The 21,242-nt window shown below is 43.2% G+C and overlaps 1 protein-coding gene across 8 annotated transcripts in view; it reads right to left on the bottom strand.

The window, feature by feature from the left end:
* The window catches only part of SZT2 (SZT2 subunit of KICSTOR complex), a 414,375-nt gene that overhangs the window by 46,300 nt on the left and 346,833 nt on the right, over window positions 1–21,242 (bottom strand). For all 8 annotated transcript variants that reach the window (XM_068239443.1, XM_068239448.1, XM_068239449.1 and 5 more), the window contains 13 exons: window positions 21,005–21,083; window positions 18,675–18,860; window positions 18,407–18,592; window positions 18,162–18,325; window positions 16,558–16,718; window positions 15,726–15,823; window positions 15,059–15,191; window positions 11,723–11,850; window positions 7,625–7,755; window positions 7,360–7,542; window positions 3,743–4,004; window positions 1,947–2,026; window positions 1,740–1,862 (listed from right to left, as the gene is read on the bottom strand). In XM_068239443.1, coding sequence (XP_068095544.1) covers window positions 1,740–1,862; window positions 1,947–2,026; window positions 3,743–4,004; window positions 7,360–7,542; window positions 7,625–7,755; window positions 11,723–11,850; window positions 15,059–15,191; window positions 15,726–15,823; window positions 16,558–16,718; window positions 18,162–18,325; window positions 18,407–18,592; window positions 18,675–18,860; window positions 21,005–21,083 — 1,914 coding nt within the window. The remainder of the gene's footprint in view (window positions 1–1,739; window positions 1,863–1,946; window positions 2,027–3,742; window positions 4,005–7,359; window positions 7,543–7,624; window positions 7,756–11,722; window positions 11,851–15,058; window positions 15,192–15,725; window positions 15,824–16,557; window positions 16,719–18,161; window positions 18,326–18,406; window positions 18,593–18,674; window positions 18,861–21,004; window positions 21,084–21,242) is intronic.

The following is a 21,242-nucleotide window of genomic DNA, read 5'->3' as shown; positions in this document are numbered from 1 at the left end:
ACAATTGTGAGTAGTACTACTTTGGATTAAAAGTTTTATCTATGGTTTTACGCTATGAGAGATTATTTAGTTGAAAGAGTGTGTGTCCCACTGAGATGAACATTGTGGATGAATTGGAAGACAACAGAAGAGGCATCTTGTGACATCTGAACTGTGCTCACATGCTGTATTAGCTGTCTATAATCTGGGGCAGCCTGGGTATCAGGTGAGCACGGTCCCTGTAGGTGCTGGGTACACCTGTAGCCTGTAGGTGAACCCATAGTAGCACAGTGATAGTATCTCCAACCAAAAGGTGGTGGTTTATGTATCCTGCGCAATGAGGGTTTGTTCTTTCATTTTTGGTGCATGACTTCCGAGGCGGAGCTGAGAGACCCCTTGGTTGGAGGTTATAAGACAAGCGATTGGTGCTGTCTGTGGGTCAGGGCAGCTACCAAAGGAGGTGAGAGCGGCCCCTATAGAGGGTGGAGGTCACCATTATATGGGGTGCAGTCTCTAATTTTACCCACATGAGGATCTCTTGGCGATAGAGTGGTGACTGTTGTATGCTTTTATAATACGGTCTATGTGATGAACCCTATGTTTGTTTGTTTTTTTAGGTGGATTCCTTTGGTAAAGTCTACATCAGAAGATTGCATCTGGTTGGGAGAACTGTTGACCATAATTGGTCAGGTTGACTTTAAGTGTATATTTATGAGTATATTTTTATGCAACTAGACTATGAGGCAGCAAAATCTGTGAATGTATTAAGTACATTGGGCCCTCTACAAAGGTAAGGATGAAGAAAGAAAGTCAAGTGTGGATGAGATGATAGTATTAGATTCATCAAAGCAAAGAGGGCTTTTGGGAGGGAGTGGGGCTGAGGATGCGGGGAGGGTGGTCATACTATAAATTTGTTGTTTAAGAGTATTATGAGCAAGGGTGTAACTGGGAGGAGCAGCCCCTGCCACTTCAAGAGGGCCCAGAGGTGTGGGTGTGGGATGGGGGGAGGCGGGGGGAAAGGGGGGCAACTACTAACCTCCCCTTTCTCTGATACTCCAGATCAGGCATTTTTGTGGCTACACGTGTTATGGGTGTGAAGATTCCAGTGGACACACTTGTTCTATGAGCCTTGTAAGATGAGCCCCCAGGCTGTGGGGGGTGACCAAGAAGTGGCAAAGGAAGGATTGTGGGCATTATGGGGTCCCACCAAAGTTTAACTGGGGAGCCCCATGATTTGTAGTGATGTGATGTTGATATTGTTTATGAAAAAAAATGAACTTTTGAAACTTTTTGCATGGGAGAAAAGGGGAAAGGTTTTTCATAAAATATATATATATATATATATATATATATATATATATATATATATATATATATATATATATATATATATATATATATATATATATATATATATATATATAAAATAAGAATGTTGGTGAACCTGCTGTAAAACTGAATGTCTCGTTTATGAATTGCTTCCAATTTGCTTTTTTCTGTTTTGATTTGCACAAATCCTTGCAGCTCGTCTATAGATGCATAATAGCAGGCATTCTTTACTCTGAACCAGAGCTTTGCAGAATAAAACCGTTTTCCTGGAAACTGTGGCACACATTACTGAATGGAGGGGAGTCAATGGACCGGAACCATTTCTGAGAAAACTCATTGTTATACTGTTTTTTGCAGGCTGTGCTGGAAAAGTATAATATTGTGTCTGCCCTGGTAACCACATCATCATCATTCCAATGCAACTGGCATACCTTTCCTTCACTCCGGCCCTGGTCGTTCTGGACCTGCGCCTGAAACGTTGGGTCAAACAGCAGCGGGGTGGCGCAATAGTGAACCATCCGAGCGGACTGCTTCAGTGTGTCTAAATCTGCCGCCTGTAAAGAGGATTAAGAGCCTGAGAAAACACCAAGGCCTAGAAGACAGTGAGACACAGAGGTGGCTGATAGAGAGTTACATACGCTGATTGGCATGTTGGATTGAGCTGACCGTTGCTGCCACGTCACGAATAGGTTCTCAATCTTCATCTGCTTCTCCACTTCTACAATGCAATTGGGGAGACAAAGAGAACCTGTCAGTTTTCCAAAGCTTTTAAATGACACTCCTGTGTACTGTAAGCCTGTCTTAAAGTGGACCTCCGGACTAAAAATCAACTCAGCAGCACTGAAAAGGCTTGGTGTTTCTTTAACAGTTTCACAGCATCAGAACTTTGTTTCTCTTATACAAGCCTCATTTTTAGCTGCACAGAAGAAAACTGCCCGGGCTTTTTTCCCCTGATGCTGTGCAAAGCATGATGGGATTTCTGATGTTGTTGTTCTCGTTCTGCTGTTTTGGTGCAATTTTTTTTTTTTACATTTTGAATTGGACATTTGAAGCCTAGCGTGTGCAGCTGGGAGGGGTAATCAGAACACATGACAGTTGGAACTGTGTCTCCTGCTCCTTGTCACCTCCGTTCAACCAAAAAGATGGCTGCCCCCATGACAAAGATGGCAGCCCCCATGAATCACAAACATTTGCCTGTTCTTTTAAAACAGGGTGGGTAAGAGATTATATTACCTATCTATTCAAATTAACATAACTAATGTAACTTGATGACAGAATGTTTGTTTAGGCTGAAGTTCCCCTTTAATGAAGGTATTTGTAGCAATCTGAATCTCTACTTGGAGATTCCTCATACAGGGATGTTTTTCTGCTTTAGAAACTTACACGAGCTAAACTTAATTGCTGCGTGATTGCATGTAGCGCAACTGCAAAAGTCAACTAGTACGGCCGCTACTACTTTAACATAGTAGCGGCTGCACTAGTGAACTATTGCAAGTGCACTACATGCTACTGCGTGGCTCACGTAAGTTTAGAGTGCACGCTATGCAGAGAGGACCACGCAGATCGGGTGCACGCAAATTTTAACTTGAGGTACTTCAAATTAACTCGCACTGGCGGGCACATTCGTTTTCATGAATCAACCTGTATATAATTGCGATAGTAAAATATCTTTTGTCAATATTTTACTATTGCCTAACCTGACCCCATTGAACCCTCCCTCTCTATTGATGCCTAACGTTAACTGACCATCCCTCGCCCCCCCCCTCCTCCCACACACACACACAACTGATGCCTAACCCTAACCTAACACTCCAGACAATACCTAACCCTAACTGACCTTTCAACTGAACCCCCCCCAACCCTAACCCACCCCCCAGCCCATGCCTAACTGAGCCCCCCCCCCCCCCCATTATCGATGCCTAAGCCTAACTGGCCCCCCAACTGATGCCTAACCGTGCATGCGCAGTACAGGGAAATCTCTACTGCGCATGCCCAGAACGATCCTGGCAACGGAAGCGCACGCGCAGTGACCGTCAAACTTGCCCAGCTGAAAGAGGAGCGCTGCGGAGGGCTGGAGGATCCCTCAGTGATGGTACAGGCACAGGGCGGCTGAAGGGGATTAGTAAAAGTCCCAGGTAAGTTAAACTCGTTTATTTGTTCCGATTAAGTGTCCTTTTAAAGCGCTGATTTCTTACAACAATACAGTCTTATGCTAGGTACACATTATACAATTTTCTGACAGATTTACTGTCAGATCGATTATTTCCAACAGGTCCGATCTGATTTCCAATCGATTTTCCATAGAAGTGAATTGATCGGAAATCAGATTGGATCTGTTGAAAATAATCGATCTGACAGTAAATCATTCAGAAAATTGTATGGTGTATACCTAGCATTAGACAGGATATGGTAGTGTCAATGTACTATTCCTGACCTTTTCTTTCTGTATTCTTTATCTCCAGGAACTGTGCTCCGTGCCGAGACACCGTGTCCACCTCAGATGATAGATGCATGGGCTTCACTGGCATAACGTCTCTGAGAACCTCATCGAATGGCACCATGTCCGAAGGGTAATGTAGTGACGGAAGGCTGCGGCCTGACGCTCCCAGCCTGGTCTGCTCTTTGTACCGAGGAGGTGTCGGGCTTTTGATCAGAGCATCCACCTCTAGGGTAGAATTAAGGAATGGGTTGGGTTCCTGAAAAAATAAACAAATGAAACGTTTTTGCAGAGATGGTTTACTCCCTTATGTTCCTCACACATCAAGATGGATGGCTTCCTACTGTTTTCAAGCAAGATGACTGGACTAGACGAGAGCTTGTGTCACATCCAGACATAAAACACAAGTTATATAATTGGATTTTACCTCAGCATGTGTACTTATTATTTGTTTTATTTCCTTCTTTCCTTTACTCCCTTTTCAATCCTTTGCCTTCCTACGCTGCATTATTTAGAAGTCGTGATCTTTATAAGATAATATTGCTATTTGGGCAATTTCCCAGTACTTTTGTGATTATAGCTTTACTTTGTAAATCTGATCAAATATTAAAAAGAAGAAGGAAAAGTATGCATAGTAACACACCGGGACGAGGCAAATCCAAGCAGGTGCCACTGTTCGCTGGTCAATAACATGCTGTGCCAAGAAAAATACAGCCGAGGATACCACAAGAAGCATCGCTAATTTAAACATGTAGTGAGCGTACCTGCAAGATGGGTGCTGGGGAAATTCTGGAGCTGGAAAAAGCTGCTAGTAGACTATCGGTAAATTGACATTTATCCTGTTATTGTACAGTGGTAGTTCCGATAGTGAAATATTGGTCAATTTTACTGACATTTTACCATCAGCTAACCCTATTCTCACACAGAACCCTCCCTCTACCGACGCCTAACCCTAACCAATCCCCTCACTGATGCCTAACCATAGCCACACCCCTACCCAAAAATACCTTACCCTAGCCGTTTATCCCGTAAATGCCTAACCCTAACCAAACCCCCACCCCCCGATGTCTAACAGATACTCTCCATGACCCCTAACCATTCTTCCCACTGATGGCTAACCCTAACCGCCCCAAAGAATACTAACCCTTACCAAATACCCCCCTAATGATGCCTAACCCTAACCAATACCCCCGTCGATTGCCTAACCCTAAGCGCCCCCACCCTCCCTAACCAATCACCCCACCGATTCCTAACCCAACTCATCACTGTAAATGAAAAATATCAAGTACCGCAGCAGTTTGGCGCCCCATAGCCACCCATGTTAATATTGATAAATAATAAAAATCTGGGCGGCCGCTAATTGTATCTGCAGTTTGCATAGCGGGCGGCCCCCATGCCCAATATTTTAATGGGTTCCTATGGTGTGCCTAAACTTCTCCAGTGTCTACAGTGCCCAAATTTCCTGCTTTTGTATAGTGCATCAACAGAATTGAGTGGTGGAAAGTGAACCAGCCAGTCTTTGTGAAGAATGCAACAATTACTGCTTTAGATATATGGCGAGTGTTAGATGCCAGAATTTGAAGTGTATTTTCAAGCACAGAAATGTGATTTGGCCAGAAGGCTCTGGTCAGTCACAGACTACTGATGGGCAAACCTGACACCTTTCCTCCTTATAGCTAAACTCTAGCATCACTTACAGTAATTACTTCTATGCTTTGGCATTAACAAAATCCATAAGAGGATATCTACCCAAAGGAGGGTTAGAACCTGTCAGGTTTAATGAGATTGTTGTCCCCATTGGTTATACTTTTCTTCAATACCTGTCCTCATGACAGGCAGCCACAAGGATAGGAATGGCGTTCTTGAAAATTTAGAGCTGTCACCAATACATGGTTCAGGAGGAACTGCAGTTTAAATTAACATAATTAATATTTTTTTTCAATATTCATTTATAAATGATTTAGTCACAGTGGCATAGCTAAGGAGCTGTGGGCCCCGATGCAAGTTTTACATTGGGTCCCCCAAGCACTCTATACATAACAATTGATACGGCCCACAAAAACCTGCCAATGGCAATTACCGTGTCAGAGATGCAAGAAGGGGATGGGGAACAGTTTAATGATTACCACTATTCAAAACATCTATAGAAGTGATTATTATGAGCACAGGACCAATAGAGAGCTAAAACTGTAGTTGAGGGGGAGCCCTTCGAGCACCTCTGGCCCAAGGGCCCCGATGTGGTCGCAACCTCTGCACCCCCTATTGCTACGCCCCTGTTTAGTCAGTGTTTGCCCATTGGAAAAATATTTCCTCTCCATCAATTATATTTCTGTAAAATATCACAGTTGGCAACGTTTTACATTGGGCCCCTCTCAAATGCTCTATACATAACAAGTGATATGGAAGACCAAAGCCTGCCAAGGACAACTACTGTGTCAGAGAGGTGTTAGCTTAGGAGGAGAATAGTCTATTAATGGTTACAACTAATCAAAACCATAAGACTCTATTCACAAAACAAAAAGGAATGGCCCAAGGGTGTTATCCACTTCATTCTAAATCAGCCAAGAAGGACAGGTTAAGGGAATGGGAGGGAAGAAAAAGAAAAAGAGGGTCAGCAAAAAGCCAATCAAGCAACAATACCAAAGTATAACAGTAAGTATCAAGTGTCTCCAGGTGGCAAAGGACACTTAAAGAGAAACCGTGACCAAGAATTGAACGTCATCCCAATCAGTAGCTGATAACCACTTTTACATGAGAAATCTGTTCCTTTTCACAAACGGATCATCAGTCGGCTCTGTATGGCTGATATTGTGGTGAAACCTCTCCCACAGGAAACTGTGAGAAATTTGGGTTATTAAATATTACCGCCATACAGCTAACCGGTGACTATAGTTTATATTTGAATCTATTTTGTTTTCAGATACACAGAGAATAGGCTGAATTAAGGGACAATTTCCTAATAGCCTGAATATTTATCTGCTTAGCCTACATAATTCCAGGTAATATCAGGGAAGGTAACAGCAGTGACTACAGAGTAACCTAAAGATTCCAAAATTTCCAAAAATCACCAAATTACTAGAGTTTCTAATAACCTATGTATCCTATGCATTAAGCGAATGACTGGGAGGACAATCTAATATACATGGCAGGGCCGGAATTACCATAAGGCATTGTAGGAACGTGCCAACAGGCGCCTGATGATGGAAAGGCGGCTCATTCCCCTGTGCCTTCCTCTCAACTTGCCTATACAGAGTACCAAGCAGAGTGTAAATAAGAGGTTACTCACCTGGGTCTCGGCATTCCAGCTCCCTTTAGTCAGAGGAACCTCTAGCTACCTAATACTTGGGGCACCTCTAGTTACTCAATACTGAGGATATTGCTGGTTGGCTAATAGTTAGGGGTATCTGTAGCTACCTAAGTCAGGCAGGGCAAGTAAGGGAGAAGTGACAGCTGGGACAGCCAGCACACTTGTGGTGTGGTTCAGCGGGTGTCTGTAGGTTCAAGAAGGGCAAAGTCTAGGCTGCCAGGACATCTGTGCCTATAGGCTCCTGTAAGGTAAATCCAGGCCTGCCTAGATCACAAAGTTTATACATAGCTTAGACATGATTTCTTACCTGTTTGCTGTCTTCATGCCATGGGGTGTCTGCAAAGCAATAATGATGGAACAGCCCCATCTTCTGGTTCAGGAGGCAATGCACCACATGCGCCCGTGCATTCTGCCACTGGATCAAACGCACCAGTGAGCGGCTAAGAGATGCCCCCAGGTCAGGAGACCAATTATAGGTGTACAGGGTGAGCTGTGTAGATAGAAAAATCCAATATAAGCTAGGAAGTTCACTACAGCTACCGTTATATCAGAACATGAAATGCTACTCTCACCGTCTTGTCTTGTATTTCAATTAGGAGGAATCTTTGCCGAGGGACCAAACCTCGGACTGAGGAGGATAAATCCAATGGCTTCTCTGCTGATCCCAGCTCCATGGCATCAAAACGCTGGAAACCTTTCTGAGCTGTAATTACAAAAGGTCTGTAGTGAAGTAGTGATAAGAGAGTTAAGAAAGCTTCCCTTCCTCCTTCAGGAAACCGGTTACTGCCACAGGCATCCAATAGCCAAGTTAAATTTTTTTTTTTCTTTTCATTTTTATGTGATGAAAATATGACATTCACAGAGAACCGTTTTCACTGCGGGCATTACTATGGAGGACGGTGCCCAGTACATCCAGCATACAAAGACAGTCCTCACTAGCAGTAAAACTGTGACTGGAATCTCTTCAGAATGATAGAAAGTAGAAATATAGCTTCAAATAGTGTGTACATAACTCATCAGCTGTGTCTCTCTCTGCCTGGCAGTGTAAATAGAGCCAGGAGGAGCTCATTTTAATTGGGGGGGGCATCCAAGAAAAGGTATAAAGTAAGCCTTCTTCTCTTCAGATCCTTCTCTGCATCTACAAAAAATCCCTCAGCTGTTCTCATATGATCTGTCAGAAAGGTGTGTGGGGGTGTGTGTGTATGCGTGCGTGCGTGCGTGCGTGTAACAAACAGTAAATCATTCCTCTGTGAATAGTGACAGAGAAGTGAAACTTATCTACATAGTACAGCTCTGCCCCCCCTCCCCCGTCACGACATAAGTTGTTACAACAGTTTATAAACAATGCATTTTTTTCACACAGGCTGTGCTGGGAGATCTCTGAAAAGCTTTCTAGTGTTGCTGGCTAAACGCTCTACAGGTATGTGGTGCTTACAGAAGACCAGTTTCTTTGATAGTTCTCTTACAAAGATTATCCTTTTAAATAATTTCTGATATTCAGACTCTAATAACGAGGATCAAAAATGTTGGGGGCCCTCACACATCATCAGGCCTGCCCACACACGCCCCCCCCCCCCCCCCCCGCGGGCCCACCCACTGGGTGCTGTGCCCGCCTACTAGCCACCCCACCCCGTGCCCGCCAGTAAATGCTTTCATATGATAGGATTAAAGGAAACCAGAGCTGAGGGAAAAAAAAGTTTTATACATACCTGGGGCTTCTTCCAGCCCCATGCGCTCAAATCGATCCCATGCCGCAGTCCTCCGTCTTCTGTACAGAGTCCCGTTACTTCCTCCAGTCGTGGCCAGTCTAATGCAAGTGAAGTCCGCTATTTACGTATCTCTCCAGCAGCCACCGTTGCCATGGCAGCTGGCACCAGTGCCATTTTTATAGTACAAAAGGGCCCAGGGATTTTCCTGTCTCCCTGGTGGACCAGCCTTTAATGCCAGCTTTTTTACGGGGGCCCGGGCCTGTCACTCCAGTGGCAGTTGCCCCCCCCCCCCCCCCTGATGGAGGCCCTGCCTGCAACTGCCAGCCATTATGGTTTGAACCCCTCTACTACTAGATTTTTCTGTCATTATCTTGGAAAAGAATACCACAGGACAAACAGTCATGGAAGATCTCACTCCTTGAGTCCCTGGAATGAATGAATGAATGAATGAATGAATGAATGAATGAATGAATGAATGAATGAATGAATGAATGAATGAATGAATGAATGAATATGAAAAGAGTTATTAAGCTATGCTGCCTCCAACCATAAACTGAAATACTTCAGGATGAAGCAACCTTATTTATAAATTGCAAACAATACACCCACACTCTCAAATAAGTGTTCCAATATTCCCAAAGTGAGGACAGTTACTATTACACACTCACTTCTGTGCCACGCCCCGCAACCATCACCTCATGATGTGTGTTCACAGTGCACAGACAATTATAAACTTACATTGATTCAGCCTGTTGTCCTGTTCACCAAATTTAATAACCCACACATCATCATCATCACCACCATCCGTATAGTCTGGTCCTACACATTCTAGAAACAAAAAGTTGTGACCTCTGCTTTAATGGGTGCTCCAGTTTCCTCTCACATCCCAAAAAACATACTGGTAAGTTAACTGGCTTCCCAACAAAACTGGCCCTAGACAGTGGTACAGACATGTCTTTCTCAACCAGGGTTCCTTGAGAACTTTGCAGGAGTACCTTGACATTTTTCCCCTTCAAGGTGAGCTGCTTCAGCTGGCAGGTTGAGAAAGTTTCAAAATTACATCCCTAGTTCAAGGTCCTCTTCACTCATTTTCTGCCCATCCTGAAGTCTATCTTCCCTACTTGTTCTTCACTGGTGCAATGGCCATGGGACTGTTATAGAGCATTACACAGGTGGTGACTAAAGACGAGGGATACCAGAACTAAGGATGTGGGTATAGCAGATAAGGAGCAAAGAGCGAAAACCCTAACACGGGGGCAACTATAATGGGGAGTGCAATAATGGAGGGCGTGATATGGGTGTCCTGTAAGGGGGAAACATGGAGTGGGGGCTATTCTCTAACTATCACTCACTTTTAACGACCAATCTAACTACAAAATAAATCTGCTCTCCCTCCGTTATTGTAGGGGTTCCCTGTGATCCAAAAATTATGTGAAAGGTTCCTCCAGGTTAAAAAGGTTAAGAATGGCTGCAATAGACTATGGGCTTGATTCACAAAGCGGTGCTAACCTACTTAGCACGTCTAAAGTCTTTAGACGTGCTAACCAGGGTGCTAAGTAGGTTAGCACCGGATTTCTCAATTGAGAAAACTGGTGCTAACCTACTTAGCACCCTGGTTAGCGCACCTAAAGACTTTAGACGTGCTAAGTAGGTTAGCACCGCTTTGTGAATCAAGCCCTATGACTATTGTGGAATAGATTGTGAACTCCTGTGAAGCATAGTTTATGATAGGACTACGAATTATGTAAAGTACTTCAGAAGATGTCAGCACTATAAAAATACACAATACTAACAACTAAGGGTGAGTTTGCATTATATGCCACCTTATTACCCTCTCTGCAGCACCCATTTTGAAAAAGAAGGACAAGAAAGGCAATAAGTCTGTCTACATCTGAGTTCCACCTAGAGGATTGCTTTACAGCCTATTTCTGATTAAATTAACCTCCCTAGCAGTACGGAGGAGCAACCAGGGAAAAATATCTGAAAACGGTATTGACAAGTTATCCAGTAGTTCTAAAGCAGAGTTCTGTTTTTTTTCCACATGCAATTTTTTGCATTAAAATTTGCGTTTGTATGCAAACTTTTGCATGCTCTGGAAACCTGCATGCGAAAATTCACACACAAACACAGATTTTAATGCAAAAACCGCATATGAAAAAAATAGCAGTTTTCTGCCAAAAAGCTAAAGAGTGGGGAAATTGTGGCCTGGCAGAAAGGGAAAATTAAATGTATCTTTTGACATGAGTTTATGTTTCAGGGCCCGTTTCCACTTATGCGGAAACCGCTCAGTGGCGGCACGCATCTCACTGACGCGCGCCGCACAAGTGGAAACGAGCCCTGAAACTTTTATCTTTATCAATATGTAAGGAAGAAACTTGCTCAAAACATTCGGGTAAGTTACAGACAAAAATTTCAACAAAATTAATTGATCTTTTTTGCACAGAAATTCAGCAGACATCGAACGCCAGGGAGGTGAAAAAAAAAAACCAGCCAGGCACTTCACTACAGTATTTTTTCCTTGTTTGAGAAGAACTTCAGTCCACTTAAAGGAAACCAGAGATAAAAAAAACAAAAAAAAGTTTTATACATACCTGGGGAGCGATCCGTGCACATGGGGCTGGAGGAAGTTCCAGGTATGTATAAAACTTTTTGGTTTTTTGATCTCTGGTACACTTTAAAGTGGGGTTACACTCAAAAATTAAAATTTTGCCCTATTGCATTAATCACTGCAAAAAATGAGTATGAAATATTATAAGACTACTATTGATCCAATTTCAATGCATATTTATACCTCACAGAAGCCTACCGATATCATTGATGGCTGCAAGACAAATATCAGATTGGCTCCTTATTAAGTAACTGAACAAATTGAGAAAACGTTATCTGATTCGCCTTCTACTTTTCATAGAGGTTTCTGCCCATTGATAGCAGTAAATGATAGATGATGGATCGGTGACTCACCCTGTTCTGTGTTGTAGCGCCACTGGCGGAAGTTGCGCCCCAGAAGAATCATCTCACGGGCAGTGGCGGGCCGAGGTGCAATGTGCTGGCTTGTGGAGTACGGGACAAATGCTAAACCTTCAGGGCCGCTGGAGAAAAACACACTACAGATGAGCATTGCTGCAGAATATTTAATCCACTTGTTGTGGTTTATTAAACTAAACATTTCTAATGATGAGAAAAAAGCTAAAGTCCTACTGCTCCCTGCTCTGCCCAAACCCAACCTTCACTTTCTACGGGGGAAAAATATGTCTCGTTTTCCAGTATGATGTAAAATCCCTCAGGCTGGTTTCACACTGTATTTTGGTGTTAGTGTTGCGGTGTGGCAAGCCTGCCAAAAACAGGCCTTCAGGGAATACCGCCTTAGTTACTTAGCAGTATTCCCCTTCTGGCATGCCGCCAAACAGGAAGTGACGCATGCTTGTGGTCACTTCCTGTTTCGGGTACGTGGACGTGCACAGAAACGTATTGTAAAAATATGCCTCCATGGCATGCGTGTTGCAACATCATTGCACCGCCGGCGCCATCATGTTTAAAATGCCTGCGCCATCATAGGCTTACATGGCTTCCGGTCCAACACACGTAAATACAGATACACACGCTAACATAGTTTTGGAAGCACGTCAGATTTAGCACTTCCGCCGCACTGAACCACAGGTAATATGAAAGCACCCACAGACTTTCATTGCCTTGTGGCAGCAGTGCGGTAAATCGCCGCGATGCTCTGCCACAGCGTGATAGGGCCCTCAAAATTGTTATCCCATGGCTAATATTACATTTATTTGTACACGAAAACATATTTTATGAACGGTTCCTCAGCACAACACTTTGGTTTATCATATGCATTTCTCTTTTTTGCCTCATATAAGCCCATAAATGTTTATATTACACAATTCTGCAAGCTACAAACTACTCAACACAATTCACTTAGCCCCTAAGGCTAGGGGCCCCTAGAGTGATTCAAGCCACGCTTTGCATTGCATGCGATTACAAAAAGTGCAATCCCAGTGAAATGGAGTAAATCCACTTGAGCGATTGTGATTAAGCCAAATCACAAATTGTGGGTCCTGCAGCATTTTTGGAGCATTTGGGATTCAATGATGGCAACGCTGCAAAAAAAAAAAAAAAAAAAAAAAAAAGCTTTTGAATTGCTGAACAAATCGATTGTGCTGCGCTTTTACTACCTAGAAACAATAGCAAACAAAATGCATTTTAAAGGACCAACCAGATTGTACATCACTAATCGCAAATGCTTTACAGATCACTAGCACTAAAATAAAAACTTCTGAATTTTTAAGGGCTGGAAATTGCTGAAAAAAAAACCAAAACCCAAAAATGCTGAGTGATTGCAAAAGCAAGCGATTTGCAGTGGGCCCCTGGTCTTAAAAGACACCTGAACCGAGAGGGATATGGAGGCTGCCATATTTCCTTTTAAAGAGACACTAAAACAAAAAAAAATTATGATATAATGAATTGGTTGTGTAGTATGGATAATTACTAGAAGTTTAGTAGTGAAGAAAATATTTTCAGATTTTTATTTTCAGTTATATACGTTTTTACAAAGCAATCTTGTGAAATTTTGACCTGTCCTCTGCTAAAGAAAAAACAATTTTGTGACAGACAGTTGAGATCACAAACTTCAGAAAACAGAGCTCTCTGATGCTGAGTACACACGTTGCGATTTCCCGCTCGATCCACGAGATCGAACGGGATCGATCGATTATTTCCAACATGTTCGATGGGGTTTAAATCGATACAGTCGTCGATTTTGCCTGGTAAGTGTTAAGTGATTTTGCATGTCAGAAATAATCGAATCGATCTTGAGGATCGAGCGGGAAATCTCAACGTGTGTACCCAGCGTAAGACTTTGAAAGTGGTAGAGCTCAATGGCTTTTTTGCATAGATAACAACTGGAGTTTCTTAACTGTTCCTGTACTGGAAACAAAGTTAGACTTATGTCTCTGCTCCTAATGTTTTATTTCTTAGCTGTACTACACATACAAATCATATCATCATTTTTTTTTCCACTTCAGTGTCTCTTTAAACAAAATCTGTTGGGCGCAGCCACATGTTCGTGAGCATCTCCGTCACACACCCCACGCGTCTGACATCCTCTGCGCCTTGAGTGTTGCAGGAGTGGCTGCTTGTACTTAATTGGTGTTTCTACCTGCTCCTGGAGGGCTCTGTGGATATGCCTACATAATCCATGTGTGGGTACACAGTCAACTACATGGACTGGTGAGACCGTTGCCTATCCCTGATAGGTGGAATGAGTGTACAGAATGGAGATGGAATACCCCGGTCTGTGTTACTGTACTCACTGTTGTGTAGGTGGACCGAATGCCCCCAATGGGATGCTAATTTATGCCGGTCAGCACGCTTTAAGCCACATTTTAAACTGCCTTGCATGCTGCTCTGTATATATGTAGGCGTCTTTTCTGTGTGTTTGGGTGTATGAGAGATATATGTGTCAGTGTAGCCTAGATAGTCTGATTTTTGCTAACTGCTAGTGCTGCTTTTGACGTATGTCTACTCCATTGGTTTTTAAAGTGCACCTGAACTCTTGCACAGGACAGAAGGAAAACAGAGAGAAATGCACCCTGTATGTATTTAGAGAGTTTAGCCTGTCTAATTCCCATTATCTGTGACTAATCACAGGTGTAATTTGAGTTCTCAGCTGTGTCAACTGGCTGTCTCGGCAGAGCAGCTAATATGTAGACAAAACGTTAACCCTATATCTGCTTCCATGAAAGCGGGAAGGAGACACACTGCAGATTTATTGCAGGATTCGTATTAGCTGTAACAAATGTTTTTTCTTTGAAGGTTATTATGCTGTTGCTTATCTTGTTGAGCAGAGAGGAAGATCTGAGTCAAGGTCCTCTTTAAAACACTGTGCTGATTTTTGTATGCAGTTAAGCCACATGTGTAACTGTTGTGATTTTTTATGTATTGTTGACCTTTCTATTTTACATACCGTGAACCCATGCCTCCACCATATATCGTATTTCACTATAAGCAAAACCAGTTGCCTGGCATCCTGTTGGAAACACCTCATCTGCATGATTCTTCAGGGTCTATGGCTAAAAATACTAGAGGCAGAGAATTAGTAGGACAGCCAGGCAATCGGCATGTCTCTCTCAGTTCAGGTGTACTTCAAAATAATTTACCATCATGACTACATTCAACCCCTCATTATTCTTGACACTCGCACTCTACCCAGCACAACCACTTCCACGTGTGTCCCCAGCTCTTTCCTCTAGATTTCAACATTCTAAAGAAAACGCTTTTAGAACTTACGTGATTTTGTCAAACACTCGGACGCTGGTGTCGCTGGCCAGAGATGTTATGATATTGATGATTTCGGTGAGAATGGACGGAAGAAGGAATCGGGAAACAGACTGGGCAGAGCACAGCTGGACAGATGGACAGCCTAACAGTGGACAACAAATCAGAGCAGGGTTCATTTCAGAGGAAGTTTTTAGATTCGTTTAGCTGTTTGTTTAAACATCAAAGATTGAAAGCCTCATTTATTTTAAAACAGAACGTAAACCAAGACTTTTTAGTTTTGAGCAACATGAAAAAAAACATACATGTCAAACTCCGGCTTGTGGGCCAACCCTGGCCAACAGTGTCATCAAATTTGATACCCAAGTGGTTTCTCCACTTTGCATTATATTTGGGCCACACATGAGAACCAAGCCTATATGGAGGGAGAGGGGCCATTAGACACCAGGGAACTGTAGAAGGTGGGTGGAGTAGACATCAAGGTTAGCCTCTGACTTGGTTCCAATTTTCAATTTTGGCACACTGTGCATTTGAATTTGATATCACTGCTCTAAAATATCAGTTTTTGGAGAAAACAGAACTTCAGGGTTGTCCACATCAATAAGACTGAATAACACCCACCTTAACCCTGAGTGAATTCATCCAATGCATTTATTCCAAGCAGCACATTTAAACGTACCCAACTGACTCATGAAGTTCATCCATTGCAGGCAGGTGAGACTGTACAAGGGGTGTAAGGTTCCCACCTCGCCCTCTTCTAGCTGTGTCTGACGCTTCCTGCAGACAAAATTATGTTATTACACTTGGAATACCACAGATTTCAAACTCCAGTCCTCGAGAATCCATGCCAGTGTCTAGGATGGACAGAGAAATGGAGAAGTGTGTCCTGCCTAATGAGCCACACTCTTCCGAATTCAGTCCCATCTATTAATTTCACTGTGCCAAAAATGCAGAAATGTGTGAGAACCTCAACTCTTAAAGGGACTCCGAGCAGTGCAGAAACTATGGAAAGATGCATACCATTTTGAAGCTCTCTTTCTCCTCTTTCCAACGATATATAAACCGCCGCCCTACGCCTTTTAGTGTTCACTATTTTCGCAATCGAAATCGCAGCCGCTGCAGTTTCAATGTAAAAATATTGAAATCGAAAAGGCGTAGGGTGGCGGTTTATCTGTCGTTGGAAAGAGGAGAAAGAGCTTCAAAATGGTATGCATCTTTCCATAGTTGCTTGTATTACACAGGACGACTTTTCCCCAAAGTCGGCAGCTCCATTCAGCTGCTGACTTTGGGGAAAAGTTGTCCTGTGTATTACAAGGACGACTTTTCCCTAAAATAGCGAAAACTAAAAGGCGTAGGGCGGAGGTTTATATATCGTTGGAAAGAGGAGAAAGAGCTTCAAAATGGTATGCATCTTTCCATAGTTTCTGCACTGCTCGGAGTCCCTTTAAAGACTGGAATTTGTCATCCCAGGAACAGACAAAGCATTACATTACAAAGAACAATAGGGATACCTCTGTGCATGCTCCAGGCTGATGCCAGATCGATCTGGGCAACTAGGCACTTTAAGACTCTCTGTTTTATGTCTCCTCCTCATGCGTGGCTCCTCAGTGCGCTCGCTAACAATGTCGTCTGTGGTTTTCGGGGGGCCCAGCTCAGCACTGTCCGGCTTACTCTGACAAAGGAAAAGAAGAACACAGCCAAGCATAACATGAGAACATGAGTGGACCCTTTTGTCAGCACAAGGATGACACAGAGGAATCAGAGCGCTGCCGAAACTTCAAAAACAAGCTGCTATACAAGTATTTGAAATGATCTAACTCACAACCACAGGCATAGTTCAAATACACCACCATATAGCAACATTCAGCCTTGTATGGGGACTCAGGAGAACCCAATTTCTGACAGCAAACAGTGCTGTGGACATGGTAAGGCTACACAGTACGTTGCCTTACTGTTGGGACTCATGCCTTACCATGGTCCTCTGTACATATGTATTAGCATGGCGTACAGCTGCTGTCCTAACCCCCTGGAACTTGAAGTGACATGATGAGATAAACATATACACATAGGATACTTGAACTACTTAAAAATTATGTTAAGTTTCTTTCTGTTTTCCAGTACAGACTTGAATTGTTATTTATGCAAAGAGCTTCTCTGAGCTTGTCAAGTTAGTCCCATATGCTGAACAGCATACAGAATCTTAAACAGCCCAGAAACATTTAGTTAAAACAGAAAGGACCGGCACCGCTGTCTTGTATCAAAGCTCTTTTAATAGCACCAAAGTGGCAGCACCACATTTTTTTTTATATGCAGAAACATTTAGTGACACCTTGGATAAGGTTTTACTGCAGGAAAGTTCAAGGGTCTTTAGACTGACAATTGGGACAAATGCATTTAAAGAAGCTAGCACATCCAAGAATTATCTTTATTGTTTTCTTGCAAATAAGCCAATGTTTGGGAGCCACGCAGGGCCCCTTTATCAAGGCACACGTTGCTCTAGGCAACAATCTGTCTGCCACCTCAGGGTAAACCTAGAAGGTTAAATGGGGAGTCTCTGCTCCTCTTCGTACTCACAAATGTGATGTGCATCCAGGAGGCGGCTACAGCTGTAGCAACATCGATTAATCTATGAAGAGGTAAGTCCACCAGGGATGGGCTCATGAGTAATCACAAATTCATAATTAAAATGAGCCTTAATTGCCACAGCTGTGCGGCTGGATGATAAGGGGTTATTTACCTATAATGCCGCTGTCCTGCCTGCGCTCCAAACAGCTTGCACGTGTCCTATTGGGCACATTGCAAGCCTCGCTGCTGCTTGGAGAGCAGGCAGGACAGTGGAATTATGGGTAAATAACCTCTTATCATCCGACTGATGATTACTAGTGAGTCCATCCCTGTTCACCCCTACCTCCCTTTTTAAACTGTTTTTAGTGTATATTATCCTATTTTGGCATGTCTGTTCTACTATTACTGTCAATCCCATACTGGGCTGCTTCAGCCTTGTGTTTGCAGCCAACCTATGAGCCTGGATGAATATCCAGCATGTCATACGTCACACTGCAACCACTATGATCAAATATCTGCCAGCCAAGCATTTTCAAAGCTGTCGCAGTACCAGCATATCCCAAAAGCTCCTGCGTCCAGTCTTGCTTGGAGGAGTACTTGGTTCTCCACTAGATGGACTACTTGATGGAGGAAGGGATACAGGAGAGGGCCGAGATCTGTTGAATGACTGTGCCAATCCTTTCATGTTCGGCAGCGATTGGGAGGGTCCCTTTCCTACGAACAAAAACAGGAAAATGACACACTCAATTTAGTAATTAATGACAACAGACTAATCATTCAGCCCACTCTTGTTACCATTCATTGTTATTTCCTGTTCTGCAGTGCTGGTAGGATCCACACACAGAGGCATCTGCAGGATGTGAAACTCAATGATGACATCACAGAGCGCATGGCGCAAGGAATTGGCGAGCCGCTCAGATAACTGTGAGGAACTGATGTTCCCTTTCTCCCAGACATCAAAGCGGACTAAGGTTAAACGCTCTGGAAAAGGTAAAATGTTGTCAAAACAGAGTACAGTACAGCAGTGCAGAAGGAGAAAATGGAAAACAAACACATTATCTACCTGAGCTGGCAGCCGCGGGTTCAGGTGTATACCTGCTCACTTTAGTCAGAGACTCAAAGGTGCTGACGCTAAGTAGATGGGATGTTGAAGAGGGACATACAAGGGGTGGTCCTGTCCGCTCACCGTAGGCCTGAGTTATCAGGGCGCCATGCTGATCCACAAAGGAGAGTGCGATGCAGGCAATGCCTAGAAAAGATGGATTTCAACACACAACCCATCAGCACTCCTGGGTGATAAGAAATTTCCAAAGACATCAGATTTCGAAGGCCAAACCATAGTCAATAAATTTGTCCATTTTGTCAGTGAGTATGTATCATAACAAATACATTGTGGTCTGTACTAAAGAGGAACTCCAGTGAAAATAATGTATTAAAAAAGTGCTTCATTTTTACAATAATTATGTATAAACGATTTAGTCAGTCTTTGCCCATTGTAAAATCTTTCCTCTCCCTGATTTACATTCTGACATTTATCACGTGGTGAAATTTTTTACTGCTGGCAGATGATGTCACTGGAAGGAGATGCTGCTTCCCTTTTTGGTAGTTGGAAACAGCTGTAAACAGCTATTTCCCACAATGCAATGAGGTTCACAGACAGGAAACTGCCAGGACCATAGTCCTCACAGTTTCCTGTGGGAGGGGTTTCTTCACAATATCAGCAATACAGAGCCCCCTGATGATCAGTTTGTGAAAAGGAAAAGATTTCTCATGGAAAAAGGGGGTATCAGCTACTGATTGGGATGAAGTTCAATTCTTGGTCACGGTTTCTCTTTAACCAGGCTACAAAGTTTTCAGACAAATGCAATCTAGTCAAAACACTCCAAACTGAGAGAGTGGTGATGAATAAGATGGGTGAGTATGTTTTACAACAACAACGATGAAACATTTGTAAAGAGCTTTTCTCCCGTAGGAACCAAAGCGCATAAGCTTGTCTCAGATCAGTACATAGTGATGTGTGCAGGGGGAAAAGCTGTGAGATCATAAATGCCAGACTAAACAGGTAGCTTTTTAGTTTTGATTTAAATATGTCCAGGGTTGGAGCTGTCTTGATTAAGTTTGGCAAGGCATTCCAGAGTGTAGTGGGCAGCATGACAAAGCTCTGGCTCCAAAAGTTTTTAGTTGAACTCTGGGGGATGATCAAGTTATAGGGGCCTTTTGATCTGAGGTTGTGGGAGGTGTGATGCAGTTGCAACAAATCCTTCAGGTATCCAGGGCCTAGGTTGTGGATTTGAATGTTAGCATGACAATTTTGAAAAGGATTCTCCATTTTATGGGTAGCCAGTGTAGTGAGCAAAGAATTGGTGTTATGTGGTAATTGGCGGGGATGGCTTGTTAACAGTCTTGCGGCAGCATTCTCTACTAGCTGCAGGCGGTGTAGGTCTGTAATTGGAAGGCCTGAAGGAGAGCATTGCAATAGTCCAGCCATGACGTGATTAAGGCATGAACTATGGTTGGAAGACAGACACAGACAGACACAGACAGACAGACAGACAGACAGACAAACAGACAGACAGACAGACAGACAGACACACACACACACACACACACACACCAGTGTTGCCAACTCATCCCTTTAATTACTGACACATCTAAGTTATACAGGTTCTGGGGCTATTTGCACATAATCAGTGCCTTAACTGCATCTACCTAGCCACAAAACCTGTATAATTCATATGTGTCAGTAATTAAAGGGATGAGTTGGCAACACTGACACACACACAGGCAGACAGATAGACAGACAGACAGACAGACAGACAGACAGACAGACAGACAGACAGACAGACACACAGACAGACACAGACACACACAGACACACACAGACACACACAGACACACACACACACACACACACACACACACACAGACACACACACACACACACACACACACACACACACACACACACACACACACACACACACACACACACACACACACACACACACACACACACACACACACACACACACACACACACACACACACACACACACACAGAATGTATCAGTAACATGGAGGCTGATGGAGTGTTGTACAGCCTCAGCCTCGCACTGTTGCCCGAGGGATAAAGTCCTGATCCCTCCTGGGCAACTGTCTTCAAATGTGTGGACATGGCTTAGCTCTTTTCACCATATTCCTCCCAATACTATGCTTGGTGCAAAAACTAAGTGAGAAAAAATGTCATTGAAAAAGAACCACTTTCAAAAAGTAATACCATAAAAATTCTAAGTACAAGATCCTGCTAAATGCTGAGCTGCATTTTACCTATTTAGGTTAACAACGGATTATTGGATTCTGTAAAATGCTGAAGTACTCAGCGTTACTCTTTACCTTTCCCTCCTGTGCCTTGTCCTCCAGGTTTGTTGTACAGAAACAGGTCCAACTCCGGCAGCGAGTTGTGGTAATAATGCTGCAAGAAACAGATTGTATCAAATCAGTCACAATAGACACCATAGCCCATATCCTGAATATTTCCCAGAGCCACAGATGTATCTGCTGCAGGGACAAGGACATCTGCTGACCCAGCACAGACTCCATCCTGACCATCAGTGACAATGCTAGTCATTGT

Source organism: Hyperolius riggenbachi, chromosome 6 (genome assembly GCF_040937935.1).
Source record: "Hyperolius riggenbachi isolate aHypRig1 chromosome 6, aHypRig1.pri, whole genome shotgun sequence".
NCBI classification, from domain to species: Eukaryota; Metazoa; Chordata; class Amphibia; order Anura; family Hyperoliidae; genus Hyperolius; species Hyperolius riggenbachi.
Note: the sequence above shows the minus strand (reverse complement) of the source record. Positions and strands in the feature narration are given on the sequence as shown.